The 23,259-nt window shown below is 35.0% G+C and overlaps 1 protein-coding gene across 1 annotated transcript; it reads left to right on the top strand.

Moving 5' to 3' along the window:
- Positions 1–20,206: 20,206 nt before the first annotated feature.
- LOC141700035 (uncharacterized) lies at positions 20,207–21,702 on the top strand. Its single transcript, XM_074503810.1, has one exon. The coding sequence runs from the start codon at positions 20,288–20,290 to the stop codon at positions 21,509–21,511; it is 1,224 nt and encodes a 407-aa protein (XP_074359911.1). The 5' UTR covers positions 20,207–20,287; the 3' UTR covers positions 21,512–21,702.
- The last annotated feature ends 1,557 nt before the right edge of the window (positions 21,703–23,259 follow it).

The raw sequence follows: 23,259 nt of genomic DNA, 5'->3' as shown, positions 1-23,259 counted from the left end.
TGAATTGATCAAGTAATTAGCTGAATAATCAGATGAAAGCAGTTAATGTATATATATATTTACTTATCTGAAATTCATGAGCGCCTATGTTTGTACAAAGAGTTTGGTTTGGCCAAGTAAGGTTTCAGATATTTTACTTTTTTGCAGTTTCTGCGTATGGTTAGATTCAAATATTTGGTACTATCTTGAACAGGTGTTTTCTTTGTAGATTTTTCAAGGATTCGAGTGAAGAAGAAAGAAATCATGCTGAAAAATTTATGGAGTATCAGGTACTTGTATTGTGTTTGCTTCTTTGTCTTATTGATCTTGTCCACATGTTTAATTATTTTACTTAATTGGTTAGGTAAATTAGGTGGTAAAAACTTTGGTATTCTTCCTTGTTTACTTGCTAGTTCAAGCTTAACGTAGAGTAGAAACAAGCTCATTAAGTGTATTAATATATGCTATAAAAAATTAATTTACCATTAAAGTGATGACCCATTATAAAATAGATATGATCCAATAATATAGATAATAACAATAGTAGTGATTAAAGCAAATCATGTTCAACGGATCTAGTAAATGTCCTGGATGACCATTTTTTGTGTTTGTTCTTTCAGATGTGTATGATGTTTAAACAAATTGACTTTAATCTTCTTTTAACACTTTACTTTTATCAGTGCACTGGCTTCTAAGCCTCCCATGGCTCTTTGACTCGGTCTATAATACTAAAGCTTCAACCTCCCTCTGTAAAATCAAAGATAACAACCTGTCCCACTGACTTTTGGTCTATTCTTATGAAATTTACATTAGCTGGTACATTGCTAACTATTTAGTCAGTAATAGGTGGTTTATGAGAAGAAGGGCCAATATATAATATTTTGGAATGAGTTTGGAAAATCAATAAAACTTGGAATAATTGAGGATGCAGCAAACAGAAACAGCCTGACAAAACTCCTTAGATTTGAGAGGTATTTGTATTGTAGTTTGTATGAATCCACAATGCATTTTTATTCGAAGTTGTGTCTAATTGTCAAATTTATTGCTTTTTACAGCACATAGTTGAACGGAAAACTAACTTCACTTGATCAATATACCTTATGCAATACCTAATGGATTATGAAGACAAGAACTGCCAGAATGTTTCCAACGAGCTGATAGTGCCAAGTAGGATGACAGACATTAAGGATGAGTTGTAAACTGCTACATCTTTGGACTATATATCTTAATGTATATTTTTTTTCTTTTCCCTAGTTTAAAGAGGGTACCCCAAAAAGTTGCAGTCTGTGCTAATTGGTTGTGAGGTTATGGAGATGCTTTTTTTTTTACAGTTATGAGATGACTTTGATTCAATTTGTGTTTTAATTTTTAGGTTGTTGTAGAACTGATGTTAAAAACCAGAAATATACATCAGTTTACACATATGAAAGCAATATGTTAAAATCACAAAGACATCAGTAAAAACAGGGCAATAAGATTGATTCAAAAATAAACACCCGATGTTTATTTGTCATATTAACATCAGTTATTTAGAAAATAATCGATGTCTATTGTCAACATTGACATCGGGTACTTAGAATACAATCAATGTCTATTGTTCAAATTAATATCGGTTCTTTATAAATGACCGATGTCTAATAGGTATGAGACATCGGTTTTTATTTTTAATCGATGTTAATTTATAAATATTACTTGTGTGTTATAGTTTTAAATATGCCTAATCGTCCTAATATTACATTTCTGAACTTGAAACTACACAATTAAATAACAAGAATGTGAATTAAACATCAGAAATTTTCCAGAAACGATGTGTAATATTACTTAGACATCGGTTTTTAACCGATGTCTTTGAGAAATTATCTTTAACATCAGTCGCGAAGACATCATACATTTTTTACATAGACATCGGTTTATCGGCTAAGGTCTTTTTTCTAGTAGTGATATCTCCCTCAACATATATCCCTCTTTGTTTATAATAAAAGTATACAAGTATGTTTCTTAAACTGATTCTATTTTTCTAAGAAAAATTCATATTTTGACATTTATTCAGTAATTATGGGCCGCTCTGAGTTATAATTTTATACTTGGACCAATTTACAATGAAAGATAATTATGTTATCTTCACGTGAGCTTTTAAATTGTCCAATTCTGACTTCTAAAATTCAAGATACGGCCCAAACAGTAAATTATGCGCGTGCAGTCCAACAAATCCGAATTTCCTTCTAATAAATCTCCAAATTCAGCTCTTATCATCCAATCTATCCTACTTTAGGATTTCCTTACTTCCTACAATAAAACATTAAAGTCTAATAAATAAAAATCCAAATCAATGCAAAATTATAACAAATATGAGAAATAATATAATGTAATATATATAATATACTCTATCAAACATCACCACACTTATCACTTTGCACGTCCTCTGGAAAATAAAAAATATAAACTAATATTAATTAACTCCACTTTCGTAAATGACACGATTATATTGAACATATGCAACAAACCGTTAAACCCCTAAGGAACCCTGGGAGGTCGAGTTTTGTCTTGTGAGGGTTTGTTGAAAATATACCTACAAAATCAAATATTTATTAAAACTTTAGATTTTGTTAATATTAAAAAGATCTTGATAACATCATAAAGAGATTTTCAATTTTTTCTTGAATAAAATACTTTAAATCAATATTCGTCAATGGTTTGATTTCCAGGTAGTGAGGGAGTCACAATGGTCTCGCTTAGAATTCACAACCTTACAATTTCTATGAACTCGCTTTTGTCAAAATCGCCTCATGTCGAAAATAAAGAAAATTTACATTTTATTATGTGTTTCTTAAACATGAGAATCTCAAAATCGTATGCCAAAATCACCTCATGTAGCGGTGTTAGTTTTGGGTTGGTGGCACGAGGGTCCGATGGTCTCCTTATTGAAGCAAAAGCCTTGTTTCTTCCTGATGTTATCTCTTCCGTGCTAGCTAAGACAATGGCGATTAAGAAAGCTTTGAGTTGGTTGGATCTTGGATCAGGTTAGTGGCTATAGGTCATTTTGGATTATGATTCCTTGGGAGTAGTTCAAGCGATCAGGAGTAAAACTCCTGTTAGGTCATAACTTAATTTAATTCTTGATGACTTTCGTAGACTTATGTGACAACTTCACAAAGTTGATTTGTTTTTTTAAAATGATCTATGAATATGGTTGCTCACCAACTTGTTAGAAAATCATATTTTTATCCGGGTCGTATTTTTGATAGGAGTTTCACTCCTGTCGAAATTTAACATTGTATTGAGATTAATTTGAGTTCTTAATAAATTTCCAGCTTTCCGTCAAAAAAAATTGTATTAAATTACGTGATAGAAAAAAGCTCCTGTTTTTTTATGAGTAGCACTAAATTTACCAAATGGGGTACCAACATTTCGTTTTAAATAATGTGAAATCGGTGAGTTGATAATTTAAAATATTTTAATTGGTGAAATTTATATGAATGCACAGATTTATTATTATTAATTATTTTATAAGAAATCGCAATTTGTGACATTGTGACTATTATTTTTTCAGGGACGGAGGATATGTTAAAAATCACCAAACTTATAATTGGATGCAAAAAATGAATGAAACGGTAGTGACCATCGAGCATACCTATGGCGCCCCAAAATTCGGGGTTTGGAATCTCGGAGGCCACGCCATCTATATCACTATAAGCCAAATACCTCTCACCACAATATATAAATACTCACACTTTACGACCCCACATTTATCACACACACACACACACTTACAGGTTATTGTCTTGGAAATGAACCATTCATTACTAGAGTAGATTAAACTGTAAAGTGATACTTTTTACAACCCAAAAGTAATTAAGTCTTATCGGGGAATAACCTTTAAGTAAGGCTATCCCGTCAGCCAAACATACGTTTCTTATTTATTACCTTACATAAGTCATACTTATAAATAAGCCGAACTAAAAACAACTGAAAACCAATCCAGCTTATTCGGACTACCTGCGGTACAACACTAAACAATCTACGGAACAGCTGGCCATTTCCTACCTGTTTCCTAGCTGTGGTTCTCATGGTAGGCATCTTGATTCACTGTTGTGTTGTGTCATTTAAAAGAAAGCAAGAGTGAGCTATAGTGCCCAGCATAATAATGTACAGTATGAAAATGACTGTATGATAAACTTACGTAAAACATCATATATGATAATTACGTTTTATTCGAAAATAGTTTCCCTTGGTGATACATACCTTTTACGAAAACAATCATTTAGTGGATTTTATTAACCTGCGAATACCTTAATAGTAAACCCAGCACCTAGGCTTGGGTTACGGTATTGCATCACAATTCCAATTGGAAGAATAGGACATTCGTTGGAGCCACCGCATACGATGATCAACCGTACTACGATAAAAGTAACCTTTTCTACTAGTAGAAGGGCGACACCTGCGTATCCCGGTTATCACCCTTTCCGCATACGGGCTATGTGTCCTCATTTCGGGTATACACACACTTTGCAGGTCCTTAGGTACATATTGTACCGTCTCCTACGGTACCAGTAGTCTATCCAATACACGAAGTACTTGGATCCTACCCCTCCCTTGTCCTTTAGGAGATCCTATCATATCCCGAGAACTAGAATCACATCGAAGTTCCCCCAAGCGTTTTGCTTGTTGATAGGTATAACTTTACTTCATATATATATATGTACTTCCGAAAGTTTTCGGAGGAAGTACTAAGGATGTGAGTTGACCGTTTTCAACAGATAATTAAATAAGGAGGGAGTTTCTCTTTGAAACTATATTCAAAATATAAAAATAAGTCGAGATAATATTCTCCGACGATCTGAAATTATTCGAATGATTTTCCGAAAATCAGAAAGTATTTTAAATCAGGTTCTATGATTTTTAAATCATAAATAAACCCTTTAATGAATAATAATTAATTTAATTGATAATCGATAAATAATTAAACATCGAATGAGTTTACTCTTTAAAAGAATATTTAAAATAATATTCCTCAACTATTTTATGTCTACGCAATTAATAATCTTTAATATTTAATCGGGTTTGAAATAAATATTCGTTGGAGTATACTTCTCCCATAATAAAGGAATAGGTATATAATATTTATTATTCGAACAATAAAATATAGTTGAGGGAATATGATCGTTGGGAAATCGTTTTATTAAAAGTTCGAGGTATTTTAATGTTTCGTTAGTGAACGTTGAGTCCCTTTAAAACGTACTATTATGGACATGTAATCGTCCTATAATATCACCGGAATGATTCCCGGATTTTTCATCTTAAAATTCCGACTGACTCTCGGTCTTATAAATATACGCCAAGCTTAAAGCGGAATTAAATATTTTACGATATATACTTATCGTACAACATCGTTACATTATGCGAAAAATTCAATTATTGTGTATCATGACAGCATGGTATTTATGAAATGATAATAAAACAATCCTTTCACAACACAACAGTAAATGGAGTTGGGTTCGCAAACTTTCCTGGGTATCTCGAGGTGGAGGATGCTCTAGGTTCATCTCGGAAATCTATAATCATGAACACAATTCATTTGATTAGGTCCCGTTCTAATTTACGGCTACCCGCACTAATGCGCTAATTAGTATGCACCCTATCAACTTACATTACCCTTATTATTCCTTTAAGTCCTTATTCACATCATGGTCGCTTCATTTTTCAAAGTATCTTAAGTTCATTTTCATTTTCGTCATCGGCTCCGCTTATGGATTCTACGGTTTCTAATCGCGCGGTCTCGGCTCCGATATTTTTATAAAATTTAAAAAATCATTATTCTTACTTGAATTTTTTATGGCAGTTAGAAAACTCAATATGATACTCTCTGTAAAAATTTCATGATTTATGAACCTTCTTAAGTCGATCCTTTATATTTTCAAAATTCGTAATTCGTAGCAGTTTTTGTCGCGTAAATCACTTTTAGTAAAACGACCATAACTTTTGATCCGTAAATCGGAATCAAGCAATTCAAGTGCCTAAACGATCCTTATAACAATTTATATCATAAAAAAGGTTAATTTTCAAGAAAATAAAGTTTACATCTTCGGGACTTTCTGCAGAAACTTAAAGTTATGTTTTGTTCGTTTTAGCGAGATTACGTTTACGATTGGAGTTTCGTTTATGCCTTAAATCTTTATACTACCACCAACAATCATCATATCATCATCAACAAACTAACTCCTCTCAAGAACATCATGTTCTTGAGGCAACAACAATCAAACTTAAATCTACTTAACTAAACATCAAGATCTCAATAATATCACCACTAAAACTAGGTTTACAACCACATATTAAAAGGATCTTGAAATTGAAACTTAAATAAAGTTGGGTCAAATATTTTTACCTTTATTGAAATCTTGAGATGTGTTCTTGATGATGGTGAAGTCTTGGGAGTGCTTGGTATGGTTTTTGGAACCTAAAACCACCATTGAAATCAAGAAACCAAAGAAGAGTTACTATTCATACTATTCATTAGAAACTTTCTTGATTTTATTTCACCCATCAAACCTTAATAAAAAGAGATCAAAGATTTATCTTACCTTAGTTTGGTTTTTAGGAAGCTTGGGAATTAATGGGAGGATATATCCATGGCTATAACTTGAAGATTTGAATTTGATTCCTTAGCTTTTGAAGAAATAGCCGAATGGGCTTAAAGAGAGAGAGAGGAAGTGTTTTTATGCTTGCTCCTTGGTTGCTTCTAGGAAATTATGTTGGTGATATCTTATATTGATTTGATATTCTCCTAGTTTAGAATCCTAGGTTTATTCTTGTTGCCAAATCCATGGACAAATCTAACTAGCTTGTGGTAGATTACAAGCTAAGCCACTTGCTTAGCTTCCTTAGCTTACTATTCCATTAGCCTTGGTTGATCATCCTATCTCTAGCTTACTATTTGATAAATTAACCATGGTTACTTTCTTACCATGGTTAGTTAGTGCGTTACGTTTATTTAATCGTTTACGCGTTCGCTTGGTCGCTTAAGCATTTTCGTAATACTTCCTCGTAAATGGTTCGCGACGTAATTTCTTTCGTATTTATTCCTTATGTTTTGAATTATCATACTAGGGTATAAATCCGTAGGGTTTTTTAATTATATTATGATTCCCGTAATCCTCGATGATTCGTAAATATGGTCGTTTTTCAAAGTTCATTTTTTTTCAAAAACTGATAGCGTTTACATACACTCATTTGGTACGTATAATCATAATATCAACTCTGAAACTCATTTTCTCTTGCACTACATAGTGTGGGCTCAAAAGTTTTTTTCCCGTCCGTCAGGGTTACTATTCATTAAACATTTTACAAGGTCTCAAAAATTCGAGTTAATATAGTCTTCCCCTCTAACAAGGATTCCGTCCCGGAATCAATTAGAAAATAAACGGGGGTATCTATTCCTCATTGCGTCTTCAAGTTCCCAAGTTGACTCTTCGACATTTTGATTCCTCCATAAGATTCTAACCAGCTTCACAGTCTTGTTCCTCAGCACTTGTTCTTTTTGGTCCATTATCCTTACTGACTGCTTGATATAGGTCAGGTCTGGTTATAAATCTACCTGCTCGTATTCTATTACATGTCGTGCATCTGCATGGTACTTCCTTAACATGGACACATGGAACACGTTGTGCACTTGTTGCAGATTAGGAGGCAAGGCGAGCTCGTAAGCTAGAGGTCCTATTCTCCTCAAAAATTCAAAGTACCTGTGAATCTGGGACTCAGCTTCCCTTTCTTCCCAAATTTCATCACTCCTTTCCACAAAAATACCTTCAATAGCACTGATTCTCCTACTTCATATTCCCTATCCTTCCTGGTCTGGTCGGCGTACTTCTTTTGTCTGTCCTGAGCTGCTACCAGTCTTTTCCTGATGAGTCCCACCATTTCCCTGGTCTGTTAGACCAACTCTGGTCCTATTATCTTGTGTTCTCCAACTTCATCCCAACATAGGGGAGAGCGACATCTCCTTCCATAAAGAGCTTCATACGGAGGCATTTCTATGCTAGCATGATAGCTATTGTTGTAGACAAATTCGATAAGGGGTAAGTGATCATTCCAATTTCCTTTAAAATCAATGGCACATACTCGCAATATATCTCTAGGGTCTGAATAGTCCTTTCGCTTTGTCCATCAGTCTGGGGGTGGTAAGCGGTACTCATGTTTAGTCTGGTGCCTACGCATTCTTGGAAGCTTCTCCAAAATCGGGAATTAAACCTTGGATCTCTATCTGACACTATGGCTACAGGAATGCCATGTCTTACTACAATTTCTTTCAAGTAAATGTCCACCAACTTGTCTACGGTGTACCTTTCGTTGATTGGTAGGAAGTGTGCAGACTTGGTCAATCTATCTATGATAACCCATATGACGTCGTGATTGGTCTTTGTCCTTGGCAGGCCTGTCACAAAATCCATGGCTATATGCTCCCATTTCCATTCCGGAATTTCCAGGGGCCGTAATAGTCCACTAGGTCGCTGATGTTCAGCCTTCACTCTCTGGCATGTCAAGCACTTGCTGACCCACTCTGCTACTTCTCTCTTCATGTTAGGCCACCAATAATATTCCTTAAGGTCACGGTACATCTTCGTACTTCCTGGATGGATTGAATATCTGGAGCTGTGCCCCTCGTGCAACAGCTCGTCCTTTAACTCTTGCACATTTGGTATCCAAATTTGGGACGCATACCTCATGATCCATTTCTCGTCTTTCTCGCATTTCACTTCCTCACCAGTCAATGTTCCTCTTTCTTCACTCATCTTCTTTTCCTGACATACTCGTATCTTTTCAGTCAGTTCCGGCACTAGCTTAATCTCAAATAATCCTTCAGTTCCTTTACCGGTCATTCTCACGTCGATTTCCATTTTCTCAAATTCTTTAATTAACTCCTCTGATGTCATTATCATCTTGAGTCTTTCCTTCCTACTAAGGGCGTCAGCCACCACATTGGCTTTACCCGGGTGATACAAAATTTCACAGTCGTAGTCCTTAATCAACTCTAACCATTTCCTCTGTCTTATGTTCAGTTCCTTCTGAGTGAAAATATATTTGAGGCTTTTATGGTCTGTGTAGATCTCACATTTCTCACCGTATAGGTAGTGTCTCCAAAATTTCAGGGCAAACACTATGGCTGCTAATTCTAGATCATGCGTCAGGTATCTGCTCTCATACTCCTTCAATTGTCGAGAGGCATACGCTATAACTTTGCCGTACTGCATCAGTACACATCCTAATCCTTTAAGCGATCCGTCGCTGTATATCACAAACTCTCCCTTTCCATCGAGAAGAGCGAGCTCTGGTGCTGACACCAGCTTCTTTTTCAGTTCCTGAAAGCTTTCCTCACATTTCTCTGTCCATACAAACTTTTTTGTCTTCCGGGTAAGTCTAGTCAGTGGACCAGCTATCTTAGCAAAGTCTTGCATGAATCTTCGGTAATATCCTGCTAAACCCACAAAACTCCTAACATCTGTTGGGGTAGTTGGTCTTTCCCAGTTGGATACCGCCTCTATTTTGGCGGGGTCAACTAAAACTCCTTTGCTACTCACCACATGTCCTAAGAACTAAACTTCTCTTAACCAAAACTCGCACTTCGAGAACTTGGCATATAATTTCTTGTTCCTCAAGATTTCTAAGACTATCCTTAAATGTTCTGCATGTTTTTGCGCTGTCTTTGAGTAGATTAGAATATCATCTATAAAAACTATCACGCATATATCTAGGTACTTTTTGAACACTCTGTTCATCAAATCCATAAAGGCTGCGGGTGCATTGGTTAGCCCAAACGACATGACTAAGAACTCATAGTGTCCATACCTAGTGCGAAAAGCAGTCTTCGGTACATCCTCAGGTTTGATTTTCAACTGGTGATACCCTGTCCTCAAATATATTTTGGAAAAATGTACAGCTCCCTTGAGTTGATCGAATAGGTCATCAATCCTAGGAAAAGGGTACATATTCTTAATAGTCAGCTTATTCAGCTCTCGATAGTCTATGCATAACCTCATACTGCCGTCATTTTTCTTTACGAACAGTACTGGCGCTCCCCATGGCGACACACTGGGTCTTATCATTCCATTATCTAATAACTCTTGCAGTTGAGAAGCTAGTTCCTTCATCTCAACTGGGGCTAGCCTATATGGGGCCTTGGATACTGATGTCGTTCCTGGTGCTAATTCTATAGCGAATTCTATTTCCCTGTCAGGTGGCAACCCTGATAAGTTCTCTGGAAACACATCCTCAAATTTGTTCACTACAGGTATGTCCTGTATATTAGAGACTCCCTTCTTGTTATCTACTACATAAGCCAAATAGGCCTCGTTACCTTTCCTTAATAATCTTTTTGCCTGTAGCATGGTCAGAAATTTATGGTTCTGTCGTTGACCTCTAAACATTACTTCTTTTCCATTTTGCACTCTTATCTTTACCCTCTTCTGTTCACAATCTATTTGCGCTCCATTACTTGATAACCAATCCATTCCTAAGATTACATCAAATTCTCCTAACGCAAATAGGATTAGGTCAACCTCGAAGACCTTCCCTTCTAATTTCAACTTGCACTTAGGGTGTACTTGATTCACATAAATTATTTCTTTGTTTGCTATTTCCACTTGTAATATCTCACGTTAAGGTATGACGATAAGTTTTAACTTTTTAGAAAAATCTTGAGATATAAATGACTTGGTTGCTCTAGAATCAAATAGGACATTTGCATGTTCGGAATTTAGCAGAAGGGTACCTGCTATCACGTCAGTGTTTCGGACAGCATCCTGAACGGTCATGTTGAAGGTCCTAGCAGCTGGGGGTCGGTTGGATGCAGCTCTGCTCATCCCTGAGACTGGGGGATTCAACGTCGGGCAATCCTTCCTCATATGCCCTACTTTCCCACATTAGAAACATATCTTGCTGTATTGGGGACAGTTGTTGGCAAGGTGTCCGGGTTGGTCGCACCTGTAACATTTCAGAGGGGCTCTTGCCTGGATGCACACCCCAAGGTGTCTTTTTCTACATGTCTGACATTATGGTATTGGGGCACGTGATTGGCTATAAATGTTGCCCTAGATTGTCTGCCGCCCTGACCAACACTCTCGCTTGGGGCCTTTCTGAATCCGGGGCCTCGCGCAGATTGGGACATCACTCCCCTGACGAACCTGCTTGGAAGGCTCCTATTCCTGGTTCCTACTCCTCCTCCGCCTTGGTTTCCTATTTTCCTTTTCCTTCACACTCTGCTCACTGCCAGCTTCAACAATCGAGGCTTTCTGCACTAAGGTGGCATAATCTGTCAGCTCTAGTACCGCCACTCGGTTTTGGATCCACTATTTCAGACCAAGCTGAAACCTTCATGCTTTCTTCTCTTCGGTATTCACAAATTCAGGCACAAATCGTGATAGCTCAGTAAACTTGGCCTCATACTCTGCCACAGTCATCCTATCCTGTTTCAACTCCAGAAACTTAATTTCCATCTAGGTTTCCATAAACCTAGGGAAATACTTGTCTAAGAACAGTCGGGTAAACCTATCCCATTGAATCACAACATCAGTCTCTAGGTTTCATTTGGACTCCCACCAGTGATTAGCTTCTCCTTTCAGCATGTAAGAAGCGAAAATGGTCTTGTGTCGTTCCTCTACACCTAGTATCTCGAAGGACTTTTCTATCTCTTTGAGCCAAGCCTGTGCCTCAACGGGGTCGGCAGATCCTCGAAACTCTGGGGGTTTGAGAGATTTGAAGGCCCTAAAGGCAGTGGCTGCAGTCTGTTGGGCAACATGTGGCTGTGGTGGAATAGGTTGTTGGTTCATATTTGCTCTTAACAGTTCCATAAATTCATTCATGGGATTTCCTCCCTGATGGGTATCCTCATCCTCTTCTTCTACATATTTTTCCTCATTATATTCATTATAGTCTAGATCCTCTTCACTTTCTTCATTCACTACAGGGACAGGTTCATTCCGTTGTTGGTTAACAGATTCTGCGGGCTGTGCCCTGGTTCCTCTTCTACGGGGTGCCATTATTCTGATAATGAAAATTTGTCAATATAATTGCAATGTTTTATAATTGGATTAATTTATTCATATGTAAGCATGTTATTTACTATTTAGCATGTTTTTATTAGGTGAAATAATATGGAAATCCATTTCTAAATAACTGCTAGATATATATATACCATAGGGTCTCCCACTTATATCTGGGGGACAAAACAACTAGCCGAGTTCATACATGCCTGATTATAATACACCATTACTTGTCCTGAAAATCTGAAATACAAATACATAAGCCGTATACCCTGAAGGGCTAGGAATGCTATCTACTACTAGCTATCCTATCAAAATTGGTGACAAGTCACCCAGCCTTCTTCAAGGTCCATATATAGTCACTAGTCCCTCAGTCACTGTCACTGCGCGTGAGGTCACGCACCCTCCTCATCGCTCCTGCCAACATCAGCTCTGCATCAACTACCGGGATGTATCCTCCAATCGCCGTCATCCTCATCTGAACCCGGGTACGGTGCTCGATCCCATCAATCTCTCTGCGGGCTATGGCTGGGGAAGCAGCTCTGAAATCCCCTAGGTATCCTAGTCGGATGGCTCTCTCAGCTGTCAGTGCCTGGCATAACTCCGCAATGCGGGCAGATGCCGCAGTGATCTCAGCATTAAGCTGAGCCACCATCTAATCGTGTACAACTACATGTATGGTCACCGGGGGTGGTAGAGGTGAGTCTGGGTCGCTAGAGGATATGTCATAAGCCTCGTAGACCTGTCCATATGTCTCATCCTCCTCATCATCATCAGTATAGGGTGAAGGGCTCTGCATCCCTTGGGGTGGTGTAGGAGAGCGAATAGTCGGGTGAGGGTACATCTCTACATCCCTCCAAACTACGCCATCTCCATGGGTCATCTCAACGTCATCAGCTATGGGGATAGAAAGGTCAGTCTCCTCCTCTGGGACATCCTCAGTAGGGTCATCATCTGAGTCATCAATGGGTGGGTCCTCTGGCTCGGGAGTAGGGGGTCATGCTCAGGAACCATAACATCATCGAAAGGGTCAACCTCCCTCATAGGCTCCACTGGTACCTGACACAATAGGCAAGGTGTTACTAACTTAGAGTCGGAATTCCCTTAAGGGTAAAACTGTCAAGACTACCCGTGTAGCCCGACGACGAACTCGACTTGAGATCTAATTGATTATTTTATTATTCCTATGTCTACGTATTTTATACCCTATCGTTTCCAAGATTTGATAACCTAAGGCTCTGATACCATTTCCGTGGGGCCCCAAAATCCGGGGTCGGGAATCTCGGAGGCCACATCATCTAAATCACTATAAGCCACATACCTCACACCATAATATATAAATACTCACACTTTACGACCCCACACTTATCACACACACACACTTACAGGTTATTATCTTGGAAACAAACCATTCATTACTAGAGTAGATTAAACCGTAAAGTGATACTTATTACAACCCAAAAGTAATTAAGTCTTACCGGGGAATAACCTTTAAGTAAGGCTAGCCCGTCGGCCAAACATACGTTTCTTATTTATTACCTTACATAAGTCATACTTATAAATAAGCCGAACTAAAAACAACTGAAAACCAATCCATCTTATTCGGACTACCTGCGGTACAACACCAAACAAACTACAGAACAGCTGGCCATTTCCTACCCGTTTCCTGTCTGTGGTTCTCATGGTAGGCATCTTGATTCACTGTTGTATTGTGTCATTTAAAAGAAAGCAAGAGTGAGCTATAGTGCCCAGCATAATAATGTACAGTATGAAAATGACTGTATGATAAACTTACGTAAAACATCATATAGGATAATTACATTTTATTCGAAAATTGTTTCCATTGGTGATACACACCTTTTACGAAAACAATCATTTAGTGGATTTTATTAACCTGCGAATACCTTAATAGTAAACCCAACACCTAGGCTTGGGCTACGGTATTGTATCACAATTCCAATTGGAAGAATAGGACATTCGTTGGAGCCACCGCATACGATGATCAGTCGTACTATGATAAAAGTAACCTTTTTTACTAGTAGAAGGACGACACCTTCGTATCCCGGTTATCACCCTTGCCGCATACGGACTATGTGTCCTCATTTCGGGTATACACACACTTCGCAGGTCCTTAGGTATATGTTGTACCGTCTCCTACGGTACCAGTAGTCTATCCAATTCACGAAGTACTTGGATCATACCCCTCCCTTGTCATTTAGGAGATCCTATCATATCCCGAGAACTCGAACCACATCGAAGTTCCCCCAAACGTTTTGCTTGTTGATAGGTATAACTTTACTTCATATACATATATATATATATGTACTTTCGAAAGTTTTCGGAGGAAGTACTAAGGATGTGAGTTGACCGTTTTCAACGGATAATTAAATAAGGGGGGAGTTTCTCTTTGAAACTATATTCAAAATATAAAAATAAGTCGAGATAATATTCTCCGACGATCTGAAATTATTCGAATGATTTTCCGAAAATCAGAAAGTATCTTAAATCAGGTTCTATGATTTTTAAATCATAAATAAACCCTTTAATGAATAATAATTAATTTAATTGATAATCGATAAATAATTAAACCTCGAATGAGTTTACTCTTTAAAAGAATATTTAAAATAATATTCCTCAACTAGTTTATGTCTACGCAATTAATAATCTTTAATATTTAATCGGGTTTGAAATAAATAATCGTTGGAGTATACTTCTCCCATAATAAAGAAATAGGTATATAATATTTATTATTCGAACAATAAAATATAGTTGAGGGAATATGATCGTTGGGAAATCGTTTTAATAAAAGTTTGAGGTATTTTAATGTTTCGTAAGTGGACGTTGAGTCCCTTTAAAATATACTATTATAAACTTGTAATCGGCCTATAATATCACCGGAATGATTCCCGGGTTTTCATCTTAAAATCCCGACCGACTCTCGGTCTTATAATTATATGTCACGCTTAAAGAGGAATTAAATATTTTCCGATATATATTTATCGTACAACATCGCTACATTATGCGAAAAATTCAATTATTGTGTAATATGGCAGCATGGTATTTATGCAATGATAATAAAACAATCCTTTCACAACACAACAGTAAATGGAGTTGGTTCGTAAACTTGCCTGGGTATCTCGAGGTGGAGGATGCTCTAGGTTCCGCTCGGAAATCTATAATCATGAACACAATTCATTTCGTTAGGTCCCGTTCTAATTTACGGCTACCCGCACTCATGCGCTAATTATTATGCACCCTCTCAACTTACATTACCCTTATTATTCCTTTAAGTCCTTATTCACATCATGGTCGCTTCCTTTTTCAAAGTATCTTAAGTTCATTTTCATTTTCGTCGTCGGCTCCGCTTATGGATTCTACGGTTTCTAATCGCGCGGTCTCGGCTCCGATATTTTTATAAAATTGGAAAATCGTTATTCTTACTTGAATTTTTTATGGAAGTTAGGAAACTCAATATGCTACTCTCTGTAAAACTTTCATGATTTATGAACCTTCTTAAAGCGATCATTTATACTTTCAAAATTCGTAATTCGTAGCAATTTTTGTCATGTAAATCACTTTTAGTAAAACGGCCATAACTTTTGATCCATAAATCGGAATCAAGCGATTCAAGAGCCTAAACGATCCTTATAAAATTTTCTATCATAAAAAAGGGTTAATTTTCAAGAAAATACAGTTTATATCTTCGGGACGTTCTGCAGAAACTTAAAGTTACGTTTTGTTCATTTTAGCGAGATTACGTTTACGATCGAAGTTTCGTTGATGCCTTAAATCTTTATACTACCACCAACAATCATCATATCATCATCAACACACTAACTCCTCTATCAAGAACATTATGTTCTTGACGCAACAACAATCAACCTTAAATCTACGTAACTAAACATCAAGATCTCAACAATATCACCACTAAAACTAGGTTTACAACTACATATTAAAAGGATCTTGGAATTGAATCTTAAATAAAGTTGGGTCAAAGATTTTTACCTTTCTTGAAAGCTTGAGATGTGTTCTTGATGATGGTGAAGTCTTGGGAGTGCTTGGAATGGTTTTTGGAACCTAAAACCACCATTGAAATCAAGAAACCAAAGAAGAGTTACTATTCATACTATTCATTAGCAACTTTCTTGATTTTATTTCACCCATCAAACCTTAATAAAAAGAGATCAATGATTTATCTTACCTTAGTTTGGTTGTTAGGAAGCTTGAGAATTAATGGGAGGATTTATCCATGGCTAGAACTTGAAGATTTGAATTTGATTCCTTGGCTTTTGAAGAAATAGCCGAATGGGCTTAGAGAGAGAGAGAGAGAGAGAGAGAGAGGAAGTGTTTTTATGCTTTCTCCTTGGTTGCTTCTAGGAAATGATGTTGGTAATATCTTATATTGATTTGATATTCTCCTAGTTTAGAATCCTAGGTTTATTCTTGTTGCCAAATCCATGGACAAATCTAACTAGCTTGTGCTAGATTACAAGCTAAGCCACTTGCTTAGCTTCCTTAGCTTACTATTCCATTAGCCTTGGTTGATCATCCTATCTCTAGCTCACTATTTGATAAAATAATCATGGTTACTTTCTTACCATGGTTAGTTAGTGCGTTACGTTTATTTAATCGTTTACGCATTCGTTTGGTCGCTTAAGCGTTTTCGTAATACTTCCTCGTAAATAGTTCGCGACGTAATTCATTTAGTATTTATTCCTTATGTTTTGAATTATCATACTTGTGTATAAATCCATAGGGTTTTGTAATTATATTATGATTCCCGTTATCCTCGATAATTCGTAAATATGGTCGTTTTTCAAAGTTCGTTTTCTTCGAAAACTAATAGCGTTTACATACACTCGTTTGATACGTATAATCATAATATCAACTCCGAAACTCATTTTCTCATGCACTATATAGTGTGGGCTCAAAAGTTTTTTTCCCGTCCGTCAGGGTTACTATTCATTAAACATTTTACAAGGTCTCAAAAATTCGAGTTATTACAATACCTCCACATATTGCGGAAACAAAATCTAGATATACAATAAGTCAATAATGTTGGTTACCCAAACCAGTTCATAATGTAAATTTGTTACAAGTCAATTTGCTTTCTATAAATTCTATCAGACAACCAACTGCTAAAAAGAAACTGATATCTAGAGTTGCAAATGAACAGAGCCGTTCGTGAACAAAACTCGGGATCGGCTCGTTTAAGTGAACTCGGCTCGGCTCGTTTTCTTAAACGAGCCGATCGCGAACAAAAAAACAAACTCAGATAATTAAACGAGCCGAGCCGAGTTTTTGGTATGTTCGGCTCAGACTCGGCTCGTTTAGCTCGGACTCGACTCGTTTAGCTAGGACTCGGCTCGGACTCGGTAACTCAGCTCGGCTCAGATTAAATTTTTATATATAACATATAATAAATATTTACTAATAACTTGTATAAAGATTATAATTTTTTTAATTAAAATTTAATACTAATTTTAAAGTAAAATTATTAATTTAATAAAAATTTAATACATATTTTAACAATAAATAATTTAATTAATTTCATAGATATCATTAGAACTTGATTACTTTAACAAACAATTTATAATTAAACTTAAGCCTAGATTTCACCTCACACTTTTATTAGAGGAATCTATGATAAAATCGACCAAAATTACGATTTCGAATAAATTAAAATAGTGAATTGCTAAAATAAATAATAACATTATAATATTTTTACAAAAATATAAAATAATTTTTATTAATTATATTTTTCAACCACTTAAAGGGGCTTACTTCCTTTATTTTATTTTATATGTCTTTTCTAATCTAAACCAATTTAACTGAAATATCAAAAATTACTAAATTTTTGACAATCGACATCAATAATTTAAAAGTAATATACGTTTTCTAAAGTTATGAATGTTTCAAAAATTTAAAATAAAAATAATTTTGTTCTAAAACTCGACTTGTGAAATAAATTGATAAAATTACATGTATTAAGAAATAAATGTAAAGTGTGAGTGTGCGTATATGATTTTAAGATAAAATTAGTATTTGATCTCCATATAACTTATAAAATTACAAATTATACCTTAAGTTAGGTCGATTAAAAAATATATGTGAACTATTAGTGGACAACTCGACTCGGCTCGAGTTCAGCCCGGCTCGGTTGTTCGTGAGCAAACTTGTGTTCGACTCGGCTCGGCTCGTTTATACACGAGCCGTTCGTGAATATTTTTTTTCGGCTCGGTTTTTAAACTCGGCTCGATTCGGCTCGTTTTAAAAAAAAATTAGGCTCGGCTCGAACAGAACTCGGCTCAGTTCTATTCGTTTGAGGTCACAACTTGATTTAATTCTTGATGACTTTCGTAGACTTATGTGACAACTTCACAAAGTTGATTTATTTTTTTAAAATGATCTACGAATATGGTTGCTCACCAACTTGCTAGAAAATCATATTTTTATCCGGGTCGTATTTTTGAGAGGAATTTCATTCCTGTCGAAATTTAACATTGTATTGAGATGAATTTGAGTTCTTAATAAATTTCCAGCTTCCCGTCAAAAAAAAATTTGTATTAAATTACATGATAAAAAAAGCTCCTGTTTTTTTTAGAAGTAGCACTAAATTTACCAAATGGGATATCAACATTTCGTTTTAAATGATGTGAAATCGGTGAGTTGATAATTTAAAATATTTTAATTGATGAAATTTATATAAATACAGAAATTTATTATTATTAATTATTTTACAAGAAATCGCAATTTGTGACATTTGTGATTATTATTTTTTCAGGGACGGAAGATATGTTAAAAATGACCAAACTTATAATTGGATGCAAAAAACGAATGAAACGGTGGTGACCATCGAGCATACCTCCACATATTGCGGAAACAAAATCTAGATATACAATAATGTTGGTTACCCAAACCAGTTCATAATGTAAATTTGTTACAAGTCAATTTGCTTTTTATAAATTCTACCAGACAACCAACTGCTAAAAAGAAACTGATATCATTCCTTTTTTATACCCCTTTGACCCGGAGTTTATTTATATACAAGCTAATGACATGTTATTTTCCATAATTTAGAAAAACAAATGTCAAAAAAATTATTCTTCTAGATTTAACAATCGCCTGATACATCATCCATCTACAACTGATACATCACACTTTGTGCATTAATCGGACGTTTAAGCGGTGCTTTAAACGTAATTAGAGATAAAAATGCTTGGATTAGTATAAAATTGGATATTTAAGTGTTTAATAAAGTTTAAGCGGTTGTAAACAGAATTAAGCGGATTTTGATCGATTAAGCTATTTTTGACCAATTAAAAGGGGGATTAAAAATAATTAGAAAAAAATAAATCTTATTTTTAAAAAAGATATAATTTGATATTTTTAAATGTTACTTGTATTTTTTAAGTTGATTCTAACTTTGTGAATGATTATTTTATTGATTTATTATAATACTTGAATTTTATCTTTTTATTCAAAAAAATATTCATTATTTTTATTATATACATATTTATTTATTTATTTATAATCCGATTAAGCGTTCGCTTTTAAAACTGCTTAGGTGTCCGCTTTAGCGCCAGAAGGTGAACTGACCGCTTAGATCCGATTTGCGTTTTTTACAACACTGACTATAGGTTATTACTTCCGGCCTTTTTATGATCACATTAACTTTTGGTAAATTGGCCAAATTTTGAGAAATTTATTAATATTTTATAACTGAATAAAAATTAAAAAAATATTATATTATTAAAAATATATTTAATTGAATTTAATATATAAATTTCAGTTTGTGAAATAATATAAAAAATAGTTTTATGTTTGATAAAATTAATTAATTTAAACATTAAAACGGGAATTTGTAACGAGTAAAAAGGAGGAAAGGAGTGAGGAGCAAGGAGTAATAAATATGAAAAGATTTGTATTTCTTTTGCTTTGTGTAAGATGATAAAGCATAAATTTATAATTTACGGGAACAAATGAATTAATAAATAAATAGGTAACAAAATATATGGACAAATATAAAAAGGGCACATGCTGGGCTGTACTAGTGTCATTATTTTCTTCCCCCACTCTACCGCCTATCACTCAATCAATCTCCGCATTAATAGATGGGCACTACTTATTCCTCCAACTTGTATACTAGTATTATATACCGACACTAATAAAAATTTACTTTATTACTCTAAATAATCCAGCCCTCTCTCCCCTATATATAAATATAAACTGATAATTCTTAACACCACCAAAGTCATTACATTAAACCTAATCCCATGGCTCACTCAACTAGTGCTCTCTCTTTTGTAACAGTCCTCGTGTTTTTTTCCCTTGTTAAAATTGAGGCTAGGGAGAGCAAATTCTTCACCAAAGCCGTTGTTTTACATGCCAATAACACAACCAAGAATGTAACGCATCATGTAGAGACGCCGTCCCCGTCTCCTTCTCCTGCCCCGGTTGAAGCCGAGATCAGTGGCGGATATGGTCTTTATGGACGTGATCAAGTTCCAAATACTAGTGATTTTACTAGTGACAGTTTGTTTGAGAACAAGATTCCAACCCCAGAATTTAATCAAAAATTCGGGAAAGATGAGTTTGATAACAGTGGCTTGCCTAGCAATTATAATGAGCATTCTTACGTGACGGGGCTACAGGGAGACAACAAAAACAAGTTCGATAATGAGGAGTTTGCTAACAATGGGTTGCCCAGCAATTATAATCAACATTCTTATGTGACCGTGCGTGAGGGTGACAACAAAGAGAGGTTCGATAACCAGGAATTTAGTAATAATGGGTTGCCGAGCAATTACAATGAGCATGGTGACAACAAAGAAAAGTTCGACAATGAAGAGTTCGGAAATAATGGGTTGCCAGGCAATTATAATGAACGTTCTTACGTGACTGTGCCAGAAGGTGGCAACAAAGAAAAGTTCGATAACAACAATGAGTTGCCAAGTAATTATAATGAACATTCGTATGTGACCGTGCCGCAAGGTACCAATTTATATGATACTAAATTGACTCCGACTGCCACCAACTACGAGAACGAATTTACGAATAACGAAGAGAAACTAACTCCGGAGGAGGAAAAGCTTTTCGACGAGAATCGCAACAACAATCAGCGCACCGAAAATTCTTTCGTTAATTTGAACGAGCCACAGAAGTTGAGCGAGACTCCGAAGTATGCGGAGATGGACAACTATTTCAACGACAATCACAATCACAACACTTATAACAGGGACACTTACAGCGTGAAGGAGCCACAAGGGATGAGTGATACAAGGACTCTGGAGAATGGAAAGTATTATTATACCCTTAACGGGGATGGAAGGCAGAGAGGTTATGTCAAGGGCGGGCCAGGAAGTAGTCCGAAATACAACAGTGAAGGGTATTATGGTAATAATAAAGCTCCCAAGTCCAAGTATGAATTTGACACCATGGAAGAGTATGAGAAACAAGAAGGTTTTTCACAAATTCCAGGAGAATATATTAATCCTTGATTAATTTATAAACATTGTCGTTAATTAAGGTTCCATGCATCCATCTCATGCACGAGAAAGTGATTAATTAGGTATAAGTTAAGAATGGGTTAATTATGTTTGTGACATACTACTACTTATTCATGTGTTAATTACTTGCGCTTACTGCGTTTTGTTTCTTGTTTGCAAATCAAAACATTGAGATTTCGATATACAGTAGTATTTGTAATTGATCCCAATGAAAATTTGCTTTAATTGTGATCGTCTTCCATTTACATTAAACAAGCTAAAATAGTCAGCAAAATGATACATATATTGATTCACATATATATTAAATAAAAAAATGCTACAGATCTCAAAATTTATTTCAGTTTTTTTTAAAAAAATATTTTATAAATGATAATTTTGCTCCTAATAATATAGGACGGCGCGTGCATTCATATGTATTCACGAAAAAATTTCTAACACTTATCATGTCACGTCATTTTATAATTATTTTGATATAACTTTTGAATTATATATCTAGCATTACTCACTAAATAAATATTGCCGAAATTGATGGTTTCTGCTTCGCGGCTTAGTCTCTGATAAATTGCGATTACAGTACTTGTTTAATTTGATAATGTGTATATCTAGTTTAATTTAATTTGATTTTTATTTATTTGATATGATATATTATAATTTACTCTTTTTCCGTGTTAGATTAAATTTCATGAAAATTACAGGAAATATTTTAAACTTTTTTATACTTTCAAGTAGTACTCCTTCAGTCCCATTGGATTGTTTATGTTATTTTGCGACACGATTTTCAATACTCATTTAAAGTATAATTTTTTATATATATATTTTTTTAAAAATTCTGAATAAAAATTTTATGTTTTAATTATTATTCAAAAAAATTTTAAAAAAAATTATGAAACTATATTTTATAAAAATCTCGAAATACATGCAAATAATATACGTAAACTTCCAAGCGAGACGGAGGGAGTATTGTTGTTTATGTCAGAGATCAACAGGAGTATCAAATAGGTAAAATTCGTAACAATCAGGTATTAAGTATATAATTTGGGTTTGTTACGATAGTTCAAGTGATAAAAGAATTATGTTTTATCATTTGATTTCAAATATATACTCGTCTATAAGGAATGGAGGTCGAGTTCCAAAAAAAGAAAACTCGGTAAATACTTGCTAATTTTAAAATTAAAAATAGCTAAAGTAACTCCCCCAACGCACCGCAGAAAATAAAACCTTATAAATTACATAAAATTACTACATATGGACCCCAAGAAAAAGACCGAAGAGAAGACTACAAAGACAAAGTTTAATATACGGTCCCACCGGTAGTCAAAAGCCGAAATTACAACACACTTTAATCTCTTTTCACTAGTAAAGCATAAACCATTATCATTAGTCTCTTCCACAAAACAAATTATATTAATCCAAACTTGAATTATAAGATGTTTTTAACTTTTTAATCAAATTCTTTTGTCAAATCAAAACCACTTTATCTTTTTTGACATCTCACTTTATAGTCCACGCAGATGGATGCTTCCATTTTATGAGTAAACATACACTTTACACTATTCCAGTGAATAATTTATGCATGAGGCGGATATGCAGGTTAATTAAAAATATAAAAATATATTATATATAATATATAATAATTATATATATATTATATATTATATATAATATTATATATAAAATATAAATATAGTGAAAAGTGTAATTATTTTTTAACTATTTTTATATTATTAAATTTTTTTATT

Source organism: Apium graveolens, unplaced genomic scaffold, assembly GCF_009905375.1.
Source record: "Apium graveolens cultivar Ventura unplaced genomic scaffold, ASM990537v1 ctg1667, whole genome shotgun sequence".
Classification (NCBI taxonomy): domain Eukaryota; kingdom Viridiplantae; phylum Streptophyta; class Magnoliopsida; order Apiales; family Apiaceae; genus Apium; species Apium graveolens.
The sequence above is the reverse complement of the archived record's forward strand: the minus strand, read 5'-3'. Positions and strand labels throughout refer to the sequence as shown.